The following is a 19329-nucleotide window of genomic DNA, read 5'->3' on the forward strand; positions in this document are numbered from 1 at the left end:
TTAGAGACAACTATAGCCCTCCAGACCAGAGGTGGTGATAAGGGTTATAACTAAATTGATAGTGTGAATGAAGAAAGAAAGAGGGACAGAGACCTGATACGATGGTAGGAACAAAATCTCACCACTGATTGAGTACATGGCATGAAAAATATGGAACTGAGGATAGCAACAAGCTGTGAAGCTAAGTACTAAAAGGATGGTGTGCCTGGGTGTGCTCTTGACAGAAAAAAAGGGAAATTTAAAAGGTTGGTTGTTTTGTTTTGTATTTTAGTTTTAGATATAATGATTTTGAATCATTATGGAATATTGGGTTAGAAATGTCTTATAAGCAATTTGTAATAGAAGGGCTGGATATACAAATCTAGGAGTCATCAACAAAGAGAGGATACTTGAACCCATAAGAAATGATGAGATTAATTAAGAGTATAGAAAGAAAGAAAACAGGACCCAGGATAGAGAGTTGGGTTCCATCTACAATTAGGACATATGAAAAAGATGATGATCTAGCAAAGCACACCCAAAAATGACCAAAAAAATCAAACTCAGAAAGGAGAAACTATCCAAGAAGTAAGGGTGGATCAGTCAACAGTATCAAATGGTACAGAAAGAAAAAGGTCCTTAAATTTGGCAATTTAACACCCCCCCCCACCCCCCGCTAACTATTAAGATGGGCGCTAAATAGCATAGCAGATAGTTTTACAGACTCCAGGCCAGGCACTCTAAGGAACAGAGAGAGATAAAATGAGAGGAGATTTTAAATAAGTAAAGAAATTTCAGAGTTTTTGATCCTGAAAGTAGAGAAGCAGACTAAGGAATTAATGATTTAGGGTACTAAAGAGTCAGATAAGACTGAAAAAAGACTAAATAACAATGAGGGTAAACAACCAAGGACACAACATCTTTATTATAGGATAATATTATTGCCCTGCCACTGATTAATTTCTCCAGGATCATAACACACAGTATATGTCAAAGGTAACTCTGAAATTCAAACCTTCCTGATACCTAGGATAGCTCTCTATCCAAGACTATACCATGGACTAGGAAATCAAAAATTTTAAGACTATCAAAACATTTGCTAGTGAACTAATTAACACCAGTCTCTGTTAACTGGTTCTTTTAAGTTACTCCCTTCAAAAGACAACAGTCTGAGGTGGCTAGGTGGCACAGTGGATAAAGCACTGGCCCTGGAGTCAGGAGTACCTGTCTCAGGTACTTAATAATTACCTAGCTGTGTGGCCTTGGGCAAGCCACTTAACCCAGTTTGCCTTGCAAAAAAACCTAAAAAAAAAAAGACAACAGTCTAATTATCAAAAGATGAAGACATATCCTTTGGAAAACTGAGAAATCACTTTACTATGATAATCCAGGTAATAAAAACCAAACTTAAAAATAAAATAATCTTCAATATTTTCCATTTCATTTATGAAGAAGATAAAGTCCAAACAAATTTTTTAATTTATTTACTGTTCCCCTTTTTAGATGGATTCATTTTAAGTGGCTTTTTTCAAGTATCAACTTTTCTCATATGTTGAGGAGCACTCTGTATACTGATATATCAACAATTTTGTCATCTTTTTATCAATGCAAGCAACTCCTTCCAACAATGCAAAAAGCAGTGACTCTTATACATACATTCTCAATAAATATTCCCTAGACAATCCAGTCAAAGTGCCATTAACAAGTTGGCTACTACCAATGCAATACTACAGGTTTATCATCTTTCATATTCATTATTACACAATACAGCTCCACTTCCTTTTCTACAATCATAAAACTCAGAAGACTTTTTTAATCCCGCATATATATTAGAAAAATAATTCTTAACACTATCTCCAGAAGTGGTCTGTTCCATTTTGGAATAGTTTTGTCAAAGTTAAAATACATCACTTTGCAACTTCCATCTACTACTCCTAGTTTTGCACTAGGAAACAAGCAAACAATCTAGTTCCTCTCTCCACATAACTCTTCAACACTTGGAGACAGCAGGTTTCCCCACCTCCATTCTCTTCTTTTTTTCAGGCTAAATATTTTCCAGTTATCTAAACTCATACTCTTATGGCATGATCTGGGGGCTGTTATTACTCTGCTCACCTTCCTCTGGGCATTATCAATGTCCTTTAAATAATTTCAAAATTCTCCATTTATATCAACTAAAATTATGATTTTCATAAATTATTGTATTCTATGATTTACAATCTTATTAAGATCCCCAGAATAATTCTGGTATTAATAATTTTGTATCACTGAAAGAACTGCATAACTCCCAAAATGAAATCTAATCTTTTCTCTTTCTAATCAGTTAAAACCCAATTTTTTTTTATAGCAACTGCCTAACATGTAAGTACCAATGAAGTCATTCAATTGCATGTTCATAATCTTGGCAGGTCATTTTATATTATAGTCAGGCTGATTGCTTTTGTTGGTCATAGATCATAGTTAATAAAGCACTGTATCACTCTGGAACTTGAAACTTCCTGAAAGTTTGTAATATTCTGCCATTTTCTCCTCTATTTGGAAATTTATGTTTACAGTAGAGCTTGTCCTTTTTCTTTTTTTGCCAATCAATGGGGTTAAGTGACTTGCCCAAGGTCACACAGTTAGGTAATTAATTATTCCGTGTCTGAGGCCAAATTTGAACTCAGGTCCTCCTCACTCCAGAGCCAGTGCTCTATCCATTGTACCACCTAGCTGCCCATTGCCCTTACTTTCTATGTTTCTCTGCTTGGAAAGGAGATTTAATATTTGTAGTTGAAGTATTTTCTGGAGTTGTCACTGAAACAGATGATTCACATCAAACTTTTGTCTAAAGTGGTGAAAATACCTTTAACTCTTAAAGATAAAATTTGGCTACATACAACTTACTTAAAAGTTGTTCCTGTCATCAGCATATAGATATTTACTTTCTTAAGACAGTCAATTTCATTTTCAGTGATGCTTAGTTCTCATCTAATGGTCAGCTAGGTTGGGCAACAGAAAGAGCACAGGACCTAGAATCAGTGAGTCCTGAGCTCAAATCTGTGGCTTCAAACTCACTAGCTATATGAACTGGAACATCTTTCAACTTTTCTTCCTCAACTGCAAAATGGAGATCTCCCAGGGCTGCTGTGAGAATAAAAAGCTTATTAGTATAGTTACTGGAATGTAGTAGCACTACATAAAAACTGGCTATTGTCTTTCAAAGGTCATCTTAAAGAAAATATTCATAAGAGTTTTACTGTTAAGAGGGTTCTCCAAAGAGCAGACAAACTAGCTCTCATATACCTACTCCAACAAAATTCTAAAATCCAAATCATATGGAGTAATGATCAAGCAATCTACTAAGAAGAAACTGCTATAAGGACTCTTTCTCCCCCAAAATACACACAAAGACTGTCAAACTAGCCAACAAAACTGCCCCCACTTCAGCTACTTCCAGAGCTACCTGAAATGGCCAAGGAAATGACAGTTTCCTAGACAGTATCTACAGGTAACAAGAGCAAAAGTCCAAGTCTAAGGACTTTGAAAGGCTTAGAGAAACAATGAGCAGCACTCAGGCCAACACCCAAGCATTCAAATTTGAGTAGCTCAAAGCTAAGGACTCTGATATCCCCTATAACTCTTGTCATAAGATACCAGAGAAGGCTCTATAAACCAGCACTCTTATCTTCAAAGATTCAGCTAATTTCTAACCTCAGTAAGTATAGCAAGTCAAGAAGACTTCACACAAGCACAATCTTCTCCTCTCACCCAAAAGCAAAGCAGGTAGAAGAGCCTGGTATTGGCACAAAGACCCAGTTCTGTAACTAAAGCTGAAGAGATGACTAAATCAAAGAAAAAACATCCAGTTATCACAAATTATTGCAAATCTATTACTATAATAATTGCAAGCAGAGACTCAAAAGAAAAAATGCATTTTCTACAACATTGCCATAAATCACTAAAAAAAAAAATCTTAAACTTTAATAAATGGTCTAGAGAAAAAAAATAGTTAAGTAGCTTAGAACTTAATCCAAGAAATGCAAGCATTTAAAAGGGAAAGCAGAAATTAATAACTCCATGAGAGAGCAAGAACTATTAGAGATTGAAAAATTTTTTAAAAGGAAAATGTAAGTTGTCTGGCAGCAAAAAGAACTGATCTGGAAAACTAGTAAAAAAAAAAGAGTCAATTAAAGAAGCAATAGATTCCTTAGATAAAAAAAGAATTATACACTATGGCACTTCAAAAAATTATAAGAGAAAATTGTCAAGATCAAGTAGTCAGAAAGCAAAGTAAGAAGAAAAGTTATCAATCACCTCTTGAGAGCAACTCCAAAAGGAAAAGTCCCAGGAAGGTCCAAGCCAAAATCCAGAGCTCCCAAGTATAAGAAAAAATACTGATGTGCCCAGGAACAAGAATGAGAACCATGTAAGACCTGGTAACTTCCATTGAATATAAGAGATATTAAAATATAATATTCTAAAAGGCAATAGACAGATGTTTACAACCAATACTAACATACCCTGCAAACTTGAGTGCAATCCTACAGGGAAAAAAGTTGATCTTTAATGAATAGAAAACTATTCAAAGCATTTCTGATTAAAAGATCAGAGCTGGGTCAGAACTTTGAAATACAAACACAAGAACTCAGAGAAACCAAGAAAGGTAAAGTTATATAACAATTAAAATTGGATAATATCAAATAATGTCATACTAACCTGCTAAAAGGAAAAGAAAAAATATTTCTTCAGAACCTTAATGTCTTCAAAGTACATTTAGTGAATTAAATAAAAAAGATAAAGAGTTTGGGAATAAATTGGTTTTGTTCTGAAAAATCTAATGTGAGAAAAAGAAGGGGGTATAATTTGTTATTTCTCATAATTGGGGTGGGTGAAAATATACACACATAGAGGAAGGGGTGGGTAGACTGGGCATCAAAGGAATCTCACTCACTCAGATGAAAAAGGAGTTTGGTATAGAACTAGATAAAAATCAAAAGATAAATAGGTAGAGATAGGAAAGGGGTGGGAAAGAAAAAGGATGATACTAGGAAGAGAACAGTGAAAAACAAAACATTCTTCCTAGAGATGGAAAACTAAAATAGAGATGGAAGAGAACTAGAATCTTAAGAATCTTAAGAATCTTAAGAAGGACCTTAGAAAGCTACTCAGACAATTGAAGAATCACTCAGCTAACTGTAATTTATATACATTGGGAATATTATTTTACTAAATATAATTATAAAGATGATTTCAGAGAATATTGGTAGAATCAACTGATAAAGAGTAAAAGTAAGCAGAAGCAGAAAAATTTACACAAGGACAACAACAGTGTAAACAAAAACTGTGAAAGGCTTAACTGACCAAAGTTTTGGTGATAATTTTCAATATTTTTTGTCTTCAAAATTATTAAGATGACTATCTGCAAGAGAAGGATGGATACTGAGAAAAATTTTCATGATGTAAAACCAAAATCATTAAAAATCTGTTTATAAAAAAAACTCTTCAAAGAAGCAAAAATCAACCATATATTTATTTGGAGAACATATGATGAGGCCTGGTCCCCACCTCCTCAGGGAAAAGCAATAGATGTATAAAGTACATCCAAAGGATGTATAAAGAATCTAAAAAGGGGGAAGGGGGTATTGAAATTTTTTTTAAATGCCCAGGAAGAAGTTTATAAGGAATCACCATCAAGACAGTTTATAAGGAATCACCATCAAGACAGTTTTTAAAGTAACATATAGAATTTATTATAACTTTAGAAAAAAATAAAAACAAGAGAAGTGATCAATATTTACAGTTTCATATAAAATCCTCATTTTACATTCAAGTTCAGAATAAAAAAAATACAATTTTTTTAAAGGTTTTTGCAAGGCAAATGGGGTTAGGTGGCTTGCCCAAGGCCACACAGCTAGGCAATTATTAAGTGTCTGACACCGGATTTGAACCCAGGTACTCCTGACTCCAAGGCCGGTGCTTTATCCACTACACCACCTAGCCTCCCCTTATCACAAATACTTTTGAAAAAAATTGTAGGGACAACTGGGTAGTGTAGCGGATAAAGCACCGGCCCTGCAGTCAGGAGTACCTGGGTTCAAATCCGGTCTCAGACACTTAATAATTGCCTAGCTGTGTGGCCTTGGGCAAGCCACCTAACCCCATTTGCCTTGCAAAAAAAAAAAAACTAAAAGTATTTGTGATATATAGATCACAGATAGATTTCCTTCCTTTCTTTTTCTGAATCATTTTCCAATACTTTTTTATTGTCAGGTTTCCTGGTCCCACCTTCATGATGAAACCACAAAAGCTATAAATATATATAATAACTCATTTGGGAAGATTCTTGTCAAATTCATCATCCTCTGCCAAGTGAAATTATAAAGAGAAACATTTCTTGTTGCCTCCAAGCACAATATGAAATTTACAATTTCTTTATTGACTTCTCCAAAAAAAAATCTGCAAATGGCCTCCTTCCATTTCAACAAAACTTCCTTTTCTCTTTCAATATTAACATGATTTTTTTTAATAGTATATCAAATCAGTCACTGGATGAAAGTTTTATTTTCATTTTGTCAAATTTTTTTTTTACGTTTTTTTGCAAGGCAATGGGGTTAAGTGGCTTGCCAAATGTTAATCAGTATGTACAAACTATCTATAAACTGTGAGTATCTGATTTCATCTGTGATCATTCTGATCCCATAATTGTGAAATCAGAAATCAAAAAAGTCTGATGGAGAGACAGAGAGAAGAAATGAACTAAAAGTATTAACCTAATTTATAAAAATGCAGAATAAGAAAATGCAGAACCAGGCCATTCATTTCACATATGCTTTTAAACACTTATTTTTAAAATATTTATAATTAGTTCTCCATATATTACATTTAATGCAAGCATAAAGAGATGATTATACACCAGAAAGTCTCAAATAGATTCAGTATCTGCACAGAAAAGAGGTTTAGAACCGATGCAGTTGTGATAAAAGGAGAAAGAGCCAAGGATCTGAAATCCAAAGGTCTAACACTTACAACCATAGATCTAATACTTAGATCACTGGTTATCTATTTCCTCATCTCTAAAATGGAGGAAATTATGCACACTATTTATAATTCACAGACTATCCTGAGGTATGAAATCATAGGTCTAAAGCATTCTGCATCTTATAAAATACTACACACACACAAACACACACACACACACAAATTTAGGAGATAAAGATTAGCCCTCCCAAATTATAAAAGATGTTAACTATAAGAAGATCCACTTAGGTATCACCTTTTCAGAAATGTACTATAAATTAAAACTAAAACTAAAGATGCATTAAAATCAAAATTCAAAAAATTTAATTTTTCCAATTAATTAAGACTGCCCATAAAAATGTTGATACATACATCAAAGCTATTTTTAAAACAAAAAAAAATTTACCTTTGAATTTCCTCTGGAAAAGTGGCACTAAACATCAGGGTTTGGCGCTGGTCTTTTGATGGCATTCCTGGAAAGGAAATTAGCTTCTTCATTTCAGGACCAAAACCCATATCCAGCATTCGGTCAGCTTCATCCAAAACCAAATATCTGATCTGCCTGAGGCCAATCTTTTCCAAAAGACAGAAAGAAAAATGTTTAAGAAAGATTAAAACTAAAACTTAACCCAAAAATATTAGTCTATTTCTGTTATATGTTAAAATTAGGTTATATATTAAAACTTGATTTCTGAATAAACATTTTCCATATCTTAAAATAACTAATAAATACCAGGAACCTCTCTCACAGAAGTCAGGGCAAAATGTTAAAAATAAAAAAGCATATATTATAATAACAGGGAAAGGAAAATAAAAAATTAAGAGTTTTCATTTCTTTCAGGTTTAATTTGATGAGTTTTCTTCACTAAACTGAATACTCAAGAAGTAACATGCAAAGAGAAAATTAAAGTTAAGAGATGCATGACACATTCATGTTTCAAGTAAGATATTTTTTTGATTTGGTGATTCTCAAATGGTTGATAAAAAGGTGCTGAATTACTTGTAAGTTACATGTGTGGCAAAAAATGCAATGACACTTGATTTAGAGATTCAAAGTAGTCCCTAACTAGGGGTTTTAGTATAACCCTCCCCCCACCACTACCCCCAGAACTAACGTATAAAGACCGAATAAATTTCTAAGCCCACATCACTGAGAATCATACTCAGAAGGAAGCAGGTAAGAAGAAATTAAGATACATTATGAAAACATTCTTCCAGCATAAAACCAATATTAGAACATTAACAAAAACAATATTAGAACATTATTAGAACATTAATGGAACAATTAGAAACAAAATTTTTCTAGTAAAAGAATTTTTTGATTATTTTCACATTCTCATTATCACCTTGTAGATCCTACCTTTTCTTTACCTATGATGTCCATTAGCCTTCCTGGTGTAGCACATAAAATGTTACAGCCTTGCATTATTTGGCGAATTGAATGTCCCAACTGTGTTCCCCCATAGATTACAACAGGTCTTATACACGTCCTTTTAACAAAAAAAAAAATGCTTCCAGTTTTTATTTCTTAAAAAAATTAAAATTAATTATTCATTATATGAGTCACAATGATAAGTAATAGTTATATGCATATGGTATTAATGATGGTATAACCAACCACACCCACTTTTTGACAAATTTAATTAGAACTGAAAAGGTTAAAACTATTTTTCCTCTGTTCTTTTCTAATTTAAAACCAATTGAGAAATAACAAATTACCAAAGAGATGTGATAGTTACACAAAACAATAAAGTTCTTGAAAACTAATTAGTCTTGGAACACTTTAGTGGATTGTGTATATTATATCAGGGCAGTCCAAAATTCAGCCCGCGGTGCAATTTTAGGCAGCCTGCCTGTGGGTTTGAATTTCCATGAGCAAAAAAACCAAAATGATAATTTGCATGGAATGCATATTAGATTTTTTAATTCCATAACTAATAATCTCATTGATGTTAATTTCCTTTGGTGTTTTTAAGGACCATCATGGATGGAATACATTGATATGTAATTTTCAATTGGCCTGTGAGATGCATTCCATCTGTATGATGCAGACAAGTCAGTATGTACCTACCTTTATACTGTTGTGCATTCACTTTGTTGTTTTGTTTACTTTCAAACTTTTGTGCCTTCACCTCTCCTACTAATGAAGAGCATTCTCCCACTTTCTAAGAAGTTATGAGGCAACTTTTTATTTCTAAGAACCTTGGTCCCAGAGCCCTCACGTAGCACTATGTCTAAACATGGGTTGTATTTCTTATTCTTGGTGTGGCCCTTGAATTAAGTATTTTATTTTAATGCAGCACTAAAGATAACCTAAGGTCCGATAGTCCTGTAATATATCATACTATGCTAATATAACGTAAGACAACACAATATCTATTCTTAGATCCAGCCATCCCATGATGAGGAAATTTTTCTTTTTCATGAACTATGAAAGAAAAAATATTACATTGGACACACCTACCCAAAAGAAAATTTCCTTGCTTCCAAGAAGATCTGGTTGATCAACTCTCTAGTTGGAGCAACAATAATACACTCTGGTTCCTGTTGATCTTTAAAACGACTGGCAGTTACTCCATCCCGCATCATATGAGCCAAAATTGGCAAAAGAAAAGCTGCCTGGAGGTTAAATTGTAAAATTTGCAATATTTTCTAAGAGATTTCTCTATGGAAAAAAAAAAACTTAAAAGTATTTTCAAACAGGAAACAGAAAATCCCCTCAAATTTGTAAACAAGTATCTTATATAGGAGACATGAACTGTAAGCCTTTTTAATCTCAACCGAAAATTTACTTCAGTCATTAATAAACTCAGTATCTTCAATTCTTATCCTATGATCTATTCCTCTACACACAAAGATGGTCACAACCTGGATTTCACCCTTACTCTCCCCACTTCACCAAATAGTCTAAAATTCCTCCCAAACTTTGGGGCAAGAACTAATTATTCAAAGAAATTATTAGGGAAAACTGGAAAGCAGCCTAATATAAATTAGTTATACATCATCCTTTGACATTTATACCAAGTTAATCTCCAAATGAGTACATGTCTTAAGACATAAAAGGAAACATCATAAAAACAAAGGAGCAAAGAAGAAATTACATGTCAGAACTATATGCAGTAGAGTTCATGACCATAAAATTTAAAGGATCACAGAAAACAAAAAACACAATATTAATTACATAAAATGTAAAAAAATCTTGCACAAATTAAAACAATGAAGCTGAAGTTGGGAAAGAAACAAGTAAATCACAGGTGTGGAAAATATTTTCTGGTAAAGGTCTAATCTCTAAACTATTTAAGGAATGGATTCAAATTTATAAGAATAGGAATCGCTTCCCAATTAAGGTTATGAATAGGCAGGTTTCAGTGGGGAAAAAAAAGCAAGCAATCAATATAAAAATATTCTAAAAAAACAAATAAAAACTATTCTGAGGTTCCACCTTACACCAATTATATTGGTGAAGTTGATAAAAAAGAAAAATTTAAAAATGCTGAAAGGTTATGAAAAATTAAGTACATTAATGCACTGCTATTGAGCTATATCCAACCATTTTGAAATGCAATTTGGAACTATTACGAAAAAACCTACTAATCTGAATATCTTTTGGACCCAGTAATATTACTGCTAGCTCCATACCCTCCAAAAAAATCAAAGAATAAAGAGCCATATGTACAGAAATAATTATAGCCATTCTTTTATAGTGGCAAAGAATTAGAAATTGAAAGGATATCCATTACTTGGGAAAAGAATGAACAAATTATGATATATAAAAACTGGACAGAATAGTACTGTGCTTTAAATAAATCACAAAAGGGATGGTTTCAGAGAAGACTGGGAAGCTCTGTATGCAGAGTAAAGTGAGCAGGACAAGGCTAACAATTTATCCATCAGCATCAATATCAAAAGACAACTACTTTGAAAGATTTAGAATTATGATTAGCCCAGTGCATAATTTCAGAGGATTCAAGACGAAATATATTACCCAGTTTGAGACATATTATTATTTTTGGACATGACCAATATGCACATTTGTTTTGCTCAAATATGCACATCTGTACAGGGTTTTTGTATTTCTTGCTTTCTCATTTGGTGAGGGAGGGAGAGCAGAAGCAGCAGCAACAGGAAGGGGGAAAATGTAGATCTGAAAATGAAGTATAAATTAAAAAACTTTGCAAACATTGAAAAGGACTCAATTCAAGCATCATCTATTTTCTCTTCATATTTAACCTGCACATATTTATACATGTGCATATTGAACCCCAATAGAAAATTAACATCTTGAGAATGGGGATTTTTCTTTCCTTTAAAAATTTTATTCCTAAGGACAACATTGTACCTGTTAAATATATAATAGATACCTAATAAATATTTGTTGATTATATATTAGCTACTCAGTCAGGAAGAAAAGTTAAAAGACAGCTTTATTCTTCAGAAAGATACAAATATAATCTGAGGTTAATCATCACCATAGGATGCCTTCAGCACATTCTTCTAAAATTATATATGTGTGTGTGTATGTATGTATATATATATATATATATAATATATATATATGCATTAGGTTTTTGCAAGGCAGATGGGGTTAAGTGGCTTGCCCAAGGCCACAGGAGGTAATTATTAAGTGTCTGAGACCGGATTTGAACCCAGGTACTCCTGACTCCAAGGGTGGTGGCTTTATCCACTGTGCCGCCTAGCCGCCCCTAAAATATATCTCCTAAGGTAATTATAGAACTATCACTCAGTATCCTCCTGAATAATGTCTCTGGGTTTCTGTGATAATGATTTCTCTTTTCTTCTTACACACCAACCACTTCTCCAATTCCTTTGTGGGCTCCTCTTACATATCACACTACCTAACTCTGGTTGTACCTTAAAGGTATATTTTAGGTCTTATTCTATTTTTCTCTCATTTGGGGATATCAATTTCCATAGATTAATTATCAACTCTATGCAAATGATTCCAAGAATTATATTCCACCTTCAATCTCTCAACCTGAGTTCTAGTCACACATCCTCAATTGTTCACTAGTTAACTCAAATTGGATGTTCCAACAGGCATCTAAAACTCCAACACATCCAAAGCAGAACTCATTTTTGCTCAAACATCAGTTTTTAAAATCCCTATTTCTGTCAAAAATATCATCATTCTTTTAGACACTTAAATGCACAACCTTGTATATTTGTCTTTGCCTTCTTACTGTCCCCACAGATATCATCAAATGACAAGATTTCTCCCTACCCACACACCCACAAATATAACCTGATGTCTCATTATCATCCATCAAAACTATTGTAATGGGGGCGGCTAGGCGGCACAGTGGATAAAGCACCACCCTGGAGTCAGGAGTACCTGGGTTCAAATCCGGTCTCAGACACTTAATAATTACCTAGCTGTGAGGCCTTGGGCAAGCCACTTAACCCCATTTGCCTTGCAAAAACTTAAAAAATAAAAATAAAAAAACTATTGTAATGATCTAACTGGTCTCCATATCTCAAGTCTCTTCCTCCCTCCTCCAATACATCCTCTACACAAATGCCAAAATGATATTTCTTAATCAAAAATCTAATTATTGTACTGCCTGACTTGATCTAGAGTCAGGAAAATCTGACAAATCCAATCATGTTCAGTCACAACCTATTTGCTAACTTTCTTCAACTATAAAAGTGGGGATAATAATAGCACCTTTCAGACAGGGTTGGTCTTAAAGCAGATAAGGTATTTATAAAAATCATTTAGCATAGTATCTGACATATAGGAGCTCTAAAAATGCTTATTCCCTTCTGTCTCCCTTCAATTGGCATCCTATACCCTCTGAAGATCAATAAGCTCATCTGTTTAGCGCCGAAAAATCTTTCATAGCCTAGCCACATACTACCTTTCGTATATTATTCCTGACTCCATTTATAAACTCTATTGTACAGTCAACTGGTATTCTTGTTATGTCTCAAACATGACTTTCCATTGTTTGTCCTGACACCTTTACACTGATCATTTTTCATTCCTGGAATATATTCTCTACTTACTTCCATCCCTTAGAATCCTTCTTTATCTTCAAATGTCTAATCAAAGTGACATCTAATAAATAAAATTTTCCTGATCCCCCCCACCCCTCAACTGTTAGTATTTGAGAGAGAGAGAGAGAGAGAGAGAGAGAGAGAGAGAGAGAGAGAGAGAGAGAGAGAGAGAGAGACTGATTAACTGAAAGACAAATATTCTAAACAAAGAGCACAGGAGGAAGAATCCATACCCAGATTATTTTTAGTGAGTCCCCTTCCTCACGTCATCTCTTTTCTCCCAGTTCTACCCTATAAATCTAATGGAAGTACAAAGAATGAACTCTATAATCCAAATAATTTCTCCAGGACTCAAAGGAGCAGATCTGAACTTCCTAGGCACCCCACCTTTCTACTTAGTTTCAAGTGTTTTCAGAACTAACCTGGCATTTTTAAGCCCCTTTAAACTAAGGTTAACCAGCTGCACCTGAACCTAAACAAATGCGAACAATTCAAAACAGATGCTCCCAACTTCCAAACTTTTTGTTTGCCATTCTATAATAGATAATAGCTTCTATCTTTCAAACTCTTGGGTTTAAACTACAATACTATGTTTTAGATATTGCCATCTTCTGCAGACTGAACATTACTTAAATAAAAATAATCTCAGCAGACTGAAATAATCTTAGCAATAGCTTAACATAAGTACTCAGAAACCAACAAAATTACAAATTAAAAAACAAAATTATGTACAACATGCCTTTAAGATATTCTACAATAAGCCAATATTCACTCTTACAAACGAAATAAAATCAAAGTACCTGTAAGAAACAAAATTCTTAAATTTACAACATTCAAATATAGTACAAGATACATGAAGGTAACTCACAGTTTTCCCCGACCCTGTCTGAGCACAAGCCATCAGATCTCGCCCTGCCAGGATAATTGGAATACTATATTTTTGAACAGGTGTAAGCTTGGTATAACCAGCTTTAGTAATGTTATTATTGAGTGTCTGACAAAGATCAGCTTCTTCAAAAGTCTAAGGAAAAAGTTACAAAGAATGAATTTATAGATTATATTCCATACATTAGCTCTTAAAAATTTAAATCCATTTTAACTTCTTAAGTTATGCTACCAATTTTTCTCACTCTAAAAGCAATTTTTGAGAATTTTACTGATTTCTGAAATATCAACTAAAACTACATTTTCTCTTGCTCCTGAAAGCAGTTAAAATTTTGGAATGCTTGGAGAACTTATGCTTTTTATATTCAGGAAACTTTTTTAATTTTTCATATAAGAAAGAATATTTTGTTCATGTAATATCAATGGTACAAAATTTCATTTTGGACAGCTCATTTTTTCCTAAATTTCTTTCCCAGCACACATGATTGTCAGGTTAGATAGGAATTTCACACTCTCTGGTATTTATTTTGAGAAATGTATTTTCAAATACAAGTCATAAAATTAAGAAATTAGAAAGATGGAAAGTATACAAATTATACAAATACTAACCAGTATTGCTGGTGGAGCATCATGCCCAGATACTTCCACAAGAATATTATCATATTTGTCAAAGTTTATGCCAGTCTGGTAGTGTGCAAAGATAGCTTCTTCATTTTCAGGTGGGGGAGGTGGTATGTAAGTCACTTTTGGTCCTTGAACATAAAACATTCCAACAGTAATAAAATTGACAAAAAGAAATGAGTTATTGACTAAAAACTGTAAAGAATCAGAGTTTTGTTAAAGCTAGGTGAATATTAAAAGTTAAACAGATGATCATTAAATGTTTTTTTTTAATTCTCACCCTTTTATAAGGTCTTTCTTGTTTAGGTAGAGAATATTAACCGATTTAGAAAAATAAGTCACTGCATTTTAGATTTTACATTTCCTTCATAGTAAGACTTCTTAAAGAGTTATACAACTTTATCTAAAAAATGTTTTTTAGAAATTTATTGATTTCATCATTATGCTCTTAAAAACATATCAATGTCCTAAATATACTTTCAATATCTATAATATAATTTAACTATAAATACAATGAACTAACATACCTTGAAAGTCGCCACTTTCTCCTTCAGTCTCTGATTTCCAAGTGTCTTGGAAAGGGATCAAAAAGAAAGGAAAAAGGGGAAAAAAATATTTCACAAATTTAGGAATAAAAAAATCATCACAATAAAACCAAACAAATAAAATCATTTGTATAAAATTAAAGCTTACTTCTTCCAGAACCTGCCACTACTTCTTCATTGAATCCTTTGTAGCCACCTATTAAAAGAAATTAACAGTACAGCAGTAAGCAAACAAGATTACACAATGTGAGTTTGCTCATTCTTTCAATAATCCCTTGTGCTCAAAAAAAATAGACAAGTATCTTTTAAGCACATTATCACTCGACAATTGTTTGAATTCAGTTTAAAGAGTAAGAATCTACATATTAATCTGCTTAGTATTCAGATAATTGAATTTTGTGCCCCTTTTGCTTAAATCAGGCCCATATTCTTCTCTATTCTGTACTTCAAAATTAGTTTTTCAACTGGAGGGAGTCCCAGAAAAACCAAAGGAAGTTTTCCTTTCGGATACTAAACCACTCCATAGTACAACAGTAAAGTCACAAAAGAAAATACAGATTGGGTTATACCTAACAACTCCTCTCAGCTAACATTCCCCAAAGGGTGCAATGTAATTACCCAAGTAATCACAAACGACCAATAAGGCAAAAAGGCTTTGCAAATGGTATCACATAATGCCTGGGAAGTTCTGATAACTCATAAACAGGGATATGTGGTTTTAATTAGTCCTTCACTTATTATTTTTTTGGTTTTTTTTTTTGTTTGTTGTTTGTTTTTTGTTTTTGCAAGGCAATGGGGTTAAATGGCTTGCCCAAGGACACACAGCTAGGTAATTATTAAAGTGTCTGAAACCGGATTTGAACTCCCAGGTACTCCCGACTCCAGGGCCGGTGCTCTATCCACTGCGCCACCCAGCCATCCCTTCATTTATTATTCTACAATGGAAAACGCATCATTTATGAAGAGAAGAAACCATATAAGAAAGTTCAAGAAACAAAATATTAGAGAACCATTTTTCCCAACAAATCAAAACAAACTCCTCCCAGTCTGAAAGGCTTCAGCATTTTAAAAACTTCCTTTATGGCTTGCAACAATACTTAGTATTTTGTCATACAGAACTATTTACTTTTTCAGTTACATCCAAGCCAAACTGCCCTACCTTCAACTTAACATAAAAACATTTGTTTCTAAGCACTACTAGCATCCCCATAAAAATAAAAGCAAAAAAAGAAAATATGCTAAATGGATAGCTTTTATTTCAATCCAAATTTTAAAGTAATCATCCCCTCATCCCAAACCTCACCTCTTCCACCAACACTTCTGCCTCGGAAATTGTCACCATTACCTGAAAAGTATTTGACAACAAGCTTAGCATTTTTTAATTCTCCTCAACTACACAGGCCAAAATGGAGATTTCTATTTCATCACTGCTAGGCTGCTACAAGAAATTACTCTAATTCTTCTACTTAAGTCTAAGTCAGTCTCTCTCTCTCTCTCTCTCTCTCTATCTATCTATATATATATATTTATTAGGTTTTTGCAAGGCAAACAGGGTTAAGTGGCTTGCCCAAGGCCACACAGCTAGGTAATTATTAAGTGTCTGAGACCAGATTTGAACCCAGGTACTCCTGACTCCAGGGCCGGTGCTCTATCCACTATGCCACCTAGCTGCCCTTTCTTCTATTTATTTAATTCAAACTTTTCCTTATATTTAAATTTCTCCACACCTAGTATGCTCTTGTTATTCATTTACTCTCAAATACTATTAATTCCTTTAATTTTCTTTTCATCTCATTCCCTTGACAGTAGTCCATGAATTTGCAAATGCTTTCATTTCTTCCCCCACCCAATGATTTAAATCAGTTTTAATTTATATACAGAAGTTAACTTGGAAGTATAACAAAAAATGCATAGTACATATATTTTAAAAAGCTAACAAAATTTTTCTTAAACCAAACACACAGATGCAAAAGAACATTTAATTAGCTATTCTTCTTTATGCTTGACATCAATATTTCAACAGAGCATAAAAACAGAATGAAGAATAGAGAGAATGTGAATGTGCTTTACTATAGGATATATACTGTTTATTAAAACTAAATCAATACAAACACACAGACACAAACTCACAACTTTTATATCAATGAATTCTGGATTCTTACCTGCTGGATCAACTAATCCTGTTCTTCTTGAATTAAAAAATCCACCAGGGCGTTGAGGCCCATCTTCTCGTTCAGATTCACTATCTAAATTTTACAGACATAAAATATATGCTTCAAATACATTATATTGTTTGTTGTTTATCACATGTTTTAAAATAACTGAAGTATTTTTAATTTATATTTAAAATTCGATTGAAGATTATCAAAGACACATCCAATTAACTGCTACATCTACTCTATCTTACCTCTGTTCCCAATTCTCTAATCACTTATTTCTTCTATGGACTATGGGAGAGGTCTAGTCTTTAACCAATTCACTTTCTAGACAACCACCAAAATAACAATGAAGAGGTCTGATGTCATTCCCCAGTAAATCCCTAGTACTTTCAGAATAAAACTGAAACTTCTGAGCTCAATATTTAAAGTCATATTACATGAGCTTTGTGTTCTGTACATTCCAGCATAACTGGCTTACTGACTTTTCTTACTAGGCAGGTCTGGAAGACAATCTCTGCTCCCCTTTGCTTCTTTCAATCATCGTATTCTTTCGAGGTACAACACCTGAAGGAAGTCATTCCTGAACTCCTAAATTGTATGCACTCCTTGCACAAATCTTCTTACATTAATATATCTTTATAAATGTGGTAAACACCACTCCATAAAGCCTCAAAACTGGAGGGATGCTACTATAGGTCAGGAACTTGTTTTTCCTTTTGCCTTTATAGCCTTAGCATATTGTATAGCATCATCATCCTGTTAAGCATCTAATAAAGGCTTTCTCATTCCCCAATTGACAAATGGTCAAAGGATATGAAAAGGCAATTTACAGATGAGGAAATTAAAGCAATCCATAGTCATATGAAAAATTGCTCTAAATCATTACTTATTAGAGAAATGCAAATTAAAACATCTCTGAGGTAACACCTCACACCTCTCAGACTGGCCAATATGACCAGAAAGGACAATGATCAATGTTGGAAGGAAGCAGTACCAGAAAAACACTGTGCACCCTAACAGCAACATGGGAGTGATGTTCAATCTTGACGGACTTGCTCATTCCATCAGTGCAACAAGCAGGTACAATTTTGGGGTATCATAAGAAATAATTGTGGAGTTTGAACAAAAGACTAAAGACTATTACCTTTAATTAAAAAAAAAACCCATTATCTTAGTATATAATTTTTCTCTCTTATACTTTACTTTTTTTTCCTTAAGGATACGATTTCTCTCTCTCATCACATTCAACTTAGATCAATGTATACCATGGAAACAATATAAAAACAGACTGCCTTCAGTGGGGGGTGCGGGGAAGGAAGCAAGATTGGGGAAAAATTGTAAAACTCAAATAAAACCTTTCTAAGAAAAAAAAATTGAAGAGTCAGAAAGAAAAAAAAAAGGTTTTTTATATGAATAACCCTGTAAGTTCAAGCAGACTGGGAATAAAGTTTTCTCCCCAACAAATCTCAAAGAAGATTTTTCTATCAATTCCATATAGGCTGGATAGAGTTGTCCCCTGCAGTTAAATTAATTTTCCTGGGAAATAACTTTTCTCTTTTATGAAAAGAAATTCCTGAATATTAGGAAGGGTCACATGCAATATCACTGAATAAATCAAGATCACATATCTACAAAACCTTAGAAGACTTCAAATCACACCTTATAAAAAAGTATTCTGTTTTAGGTTAGCCTATTTTTGAAGATCCTGAAGACCTGGTTCTGTGCCCAAACCCATTATAATTTTCAATCATTTCTGTTTACAATGTTTGTCCTTCAATATTTTTTTTTAGGTTTTTGCAAGGCAAATGGGGTTAAGTGGCTTGCCCAAGGCCACACAGCTAGATAATTATTAAGTGTCTGAGGCCAGATTTGAACTCAAGTACTCCTGACTACAGGGCTGGTGCTCTATCCACTGCACCACCTAGCCACCCTTTGTCCTTCAGTATTGAAGAAGACCATGACTTGACATCAGGGAGGTGAGGCCATGACAAACACATGAATTGGATATGAATGAAGGGGCACTGTACTTGGTCACCAGCCTCCCTTTCTCCTCTAGAGCCATCTGGATTCAGTTGCCAGATATGAACCAGGACAACTGGAGATTGCCCTGGATGTGAGGTAAT

At 33.6% G+C, this 19329-nt stretch overlaps 1 protein-coding gene across 2 annotated transcripts in view; it reads right to left on the reverse strand.

Moving 5' to 3' along the window:
- The window catches only part of DDX4 (DEAD-box helicase 4), a 61804-nt gene that overhangs the window by 13418 nt on the left and 29057 nt on the right, over positions 1–19329 (reverse strand). For both annotated transcript variants that reach the window (XM_074200470.1, XM_074200471.1), the window contains 9 exons: positions 17210–17293; positions 16351–16392; positions 15196–15243; positions 15030–15074; positions 14491–14633; positions 13865–14017; positions 9443–9597; positions 8339–8468; positions 7385–7551 (listed from right to left, as the gene is read on the reverse strand). In XM_074200470.1, coding sequence (XP_074056571.1) covers positions 7385–7551; positions 8339–8468; positions 9443–9597; positions 13865–14017; positions 14491–14633; positions 15030–15074; positions 15196–15243; positions 16351–16392; positions 17210–17293 — 967 coding nt within the window. The remainder of the gene's footprint in view (positions 1–7384; positions 7552–8338; positions 8469–9442; positions 9598–13864; positions 14018–14490; positions 14634–15029; positions 15075–15195; positions 15244–16350; positions 16393–17209; positions 17294–19329) is intronic.

The sequence above is a fragment of the Macrotis lagotis genome, chromosome X (genome assembly GCF_037893015.1).
Source record: "Macrotis lagotis isolate mMagLag1 chromosome X, bilby.v1.9.chrom.fasta, whole genome shotgun sequence".
NCBI classification, from domain to species: Eukaryota; Metazoa; Chordata; class Mammalia; order Peramelemorphia; family Peramelidae; genus Macrotis; species Macrotis lagotis.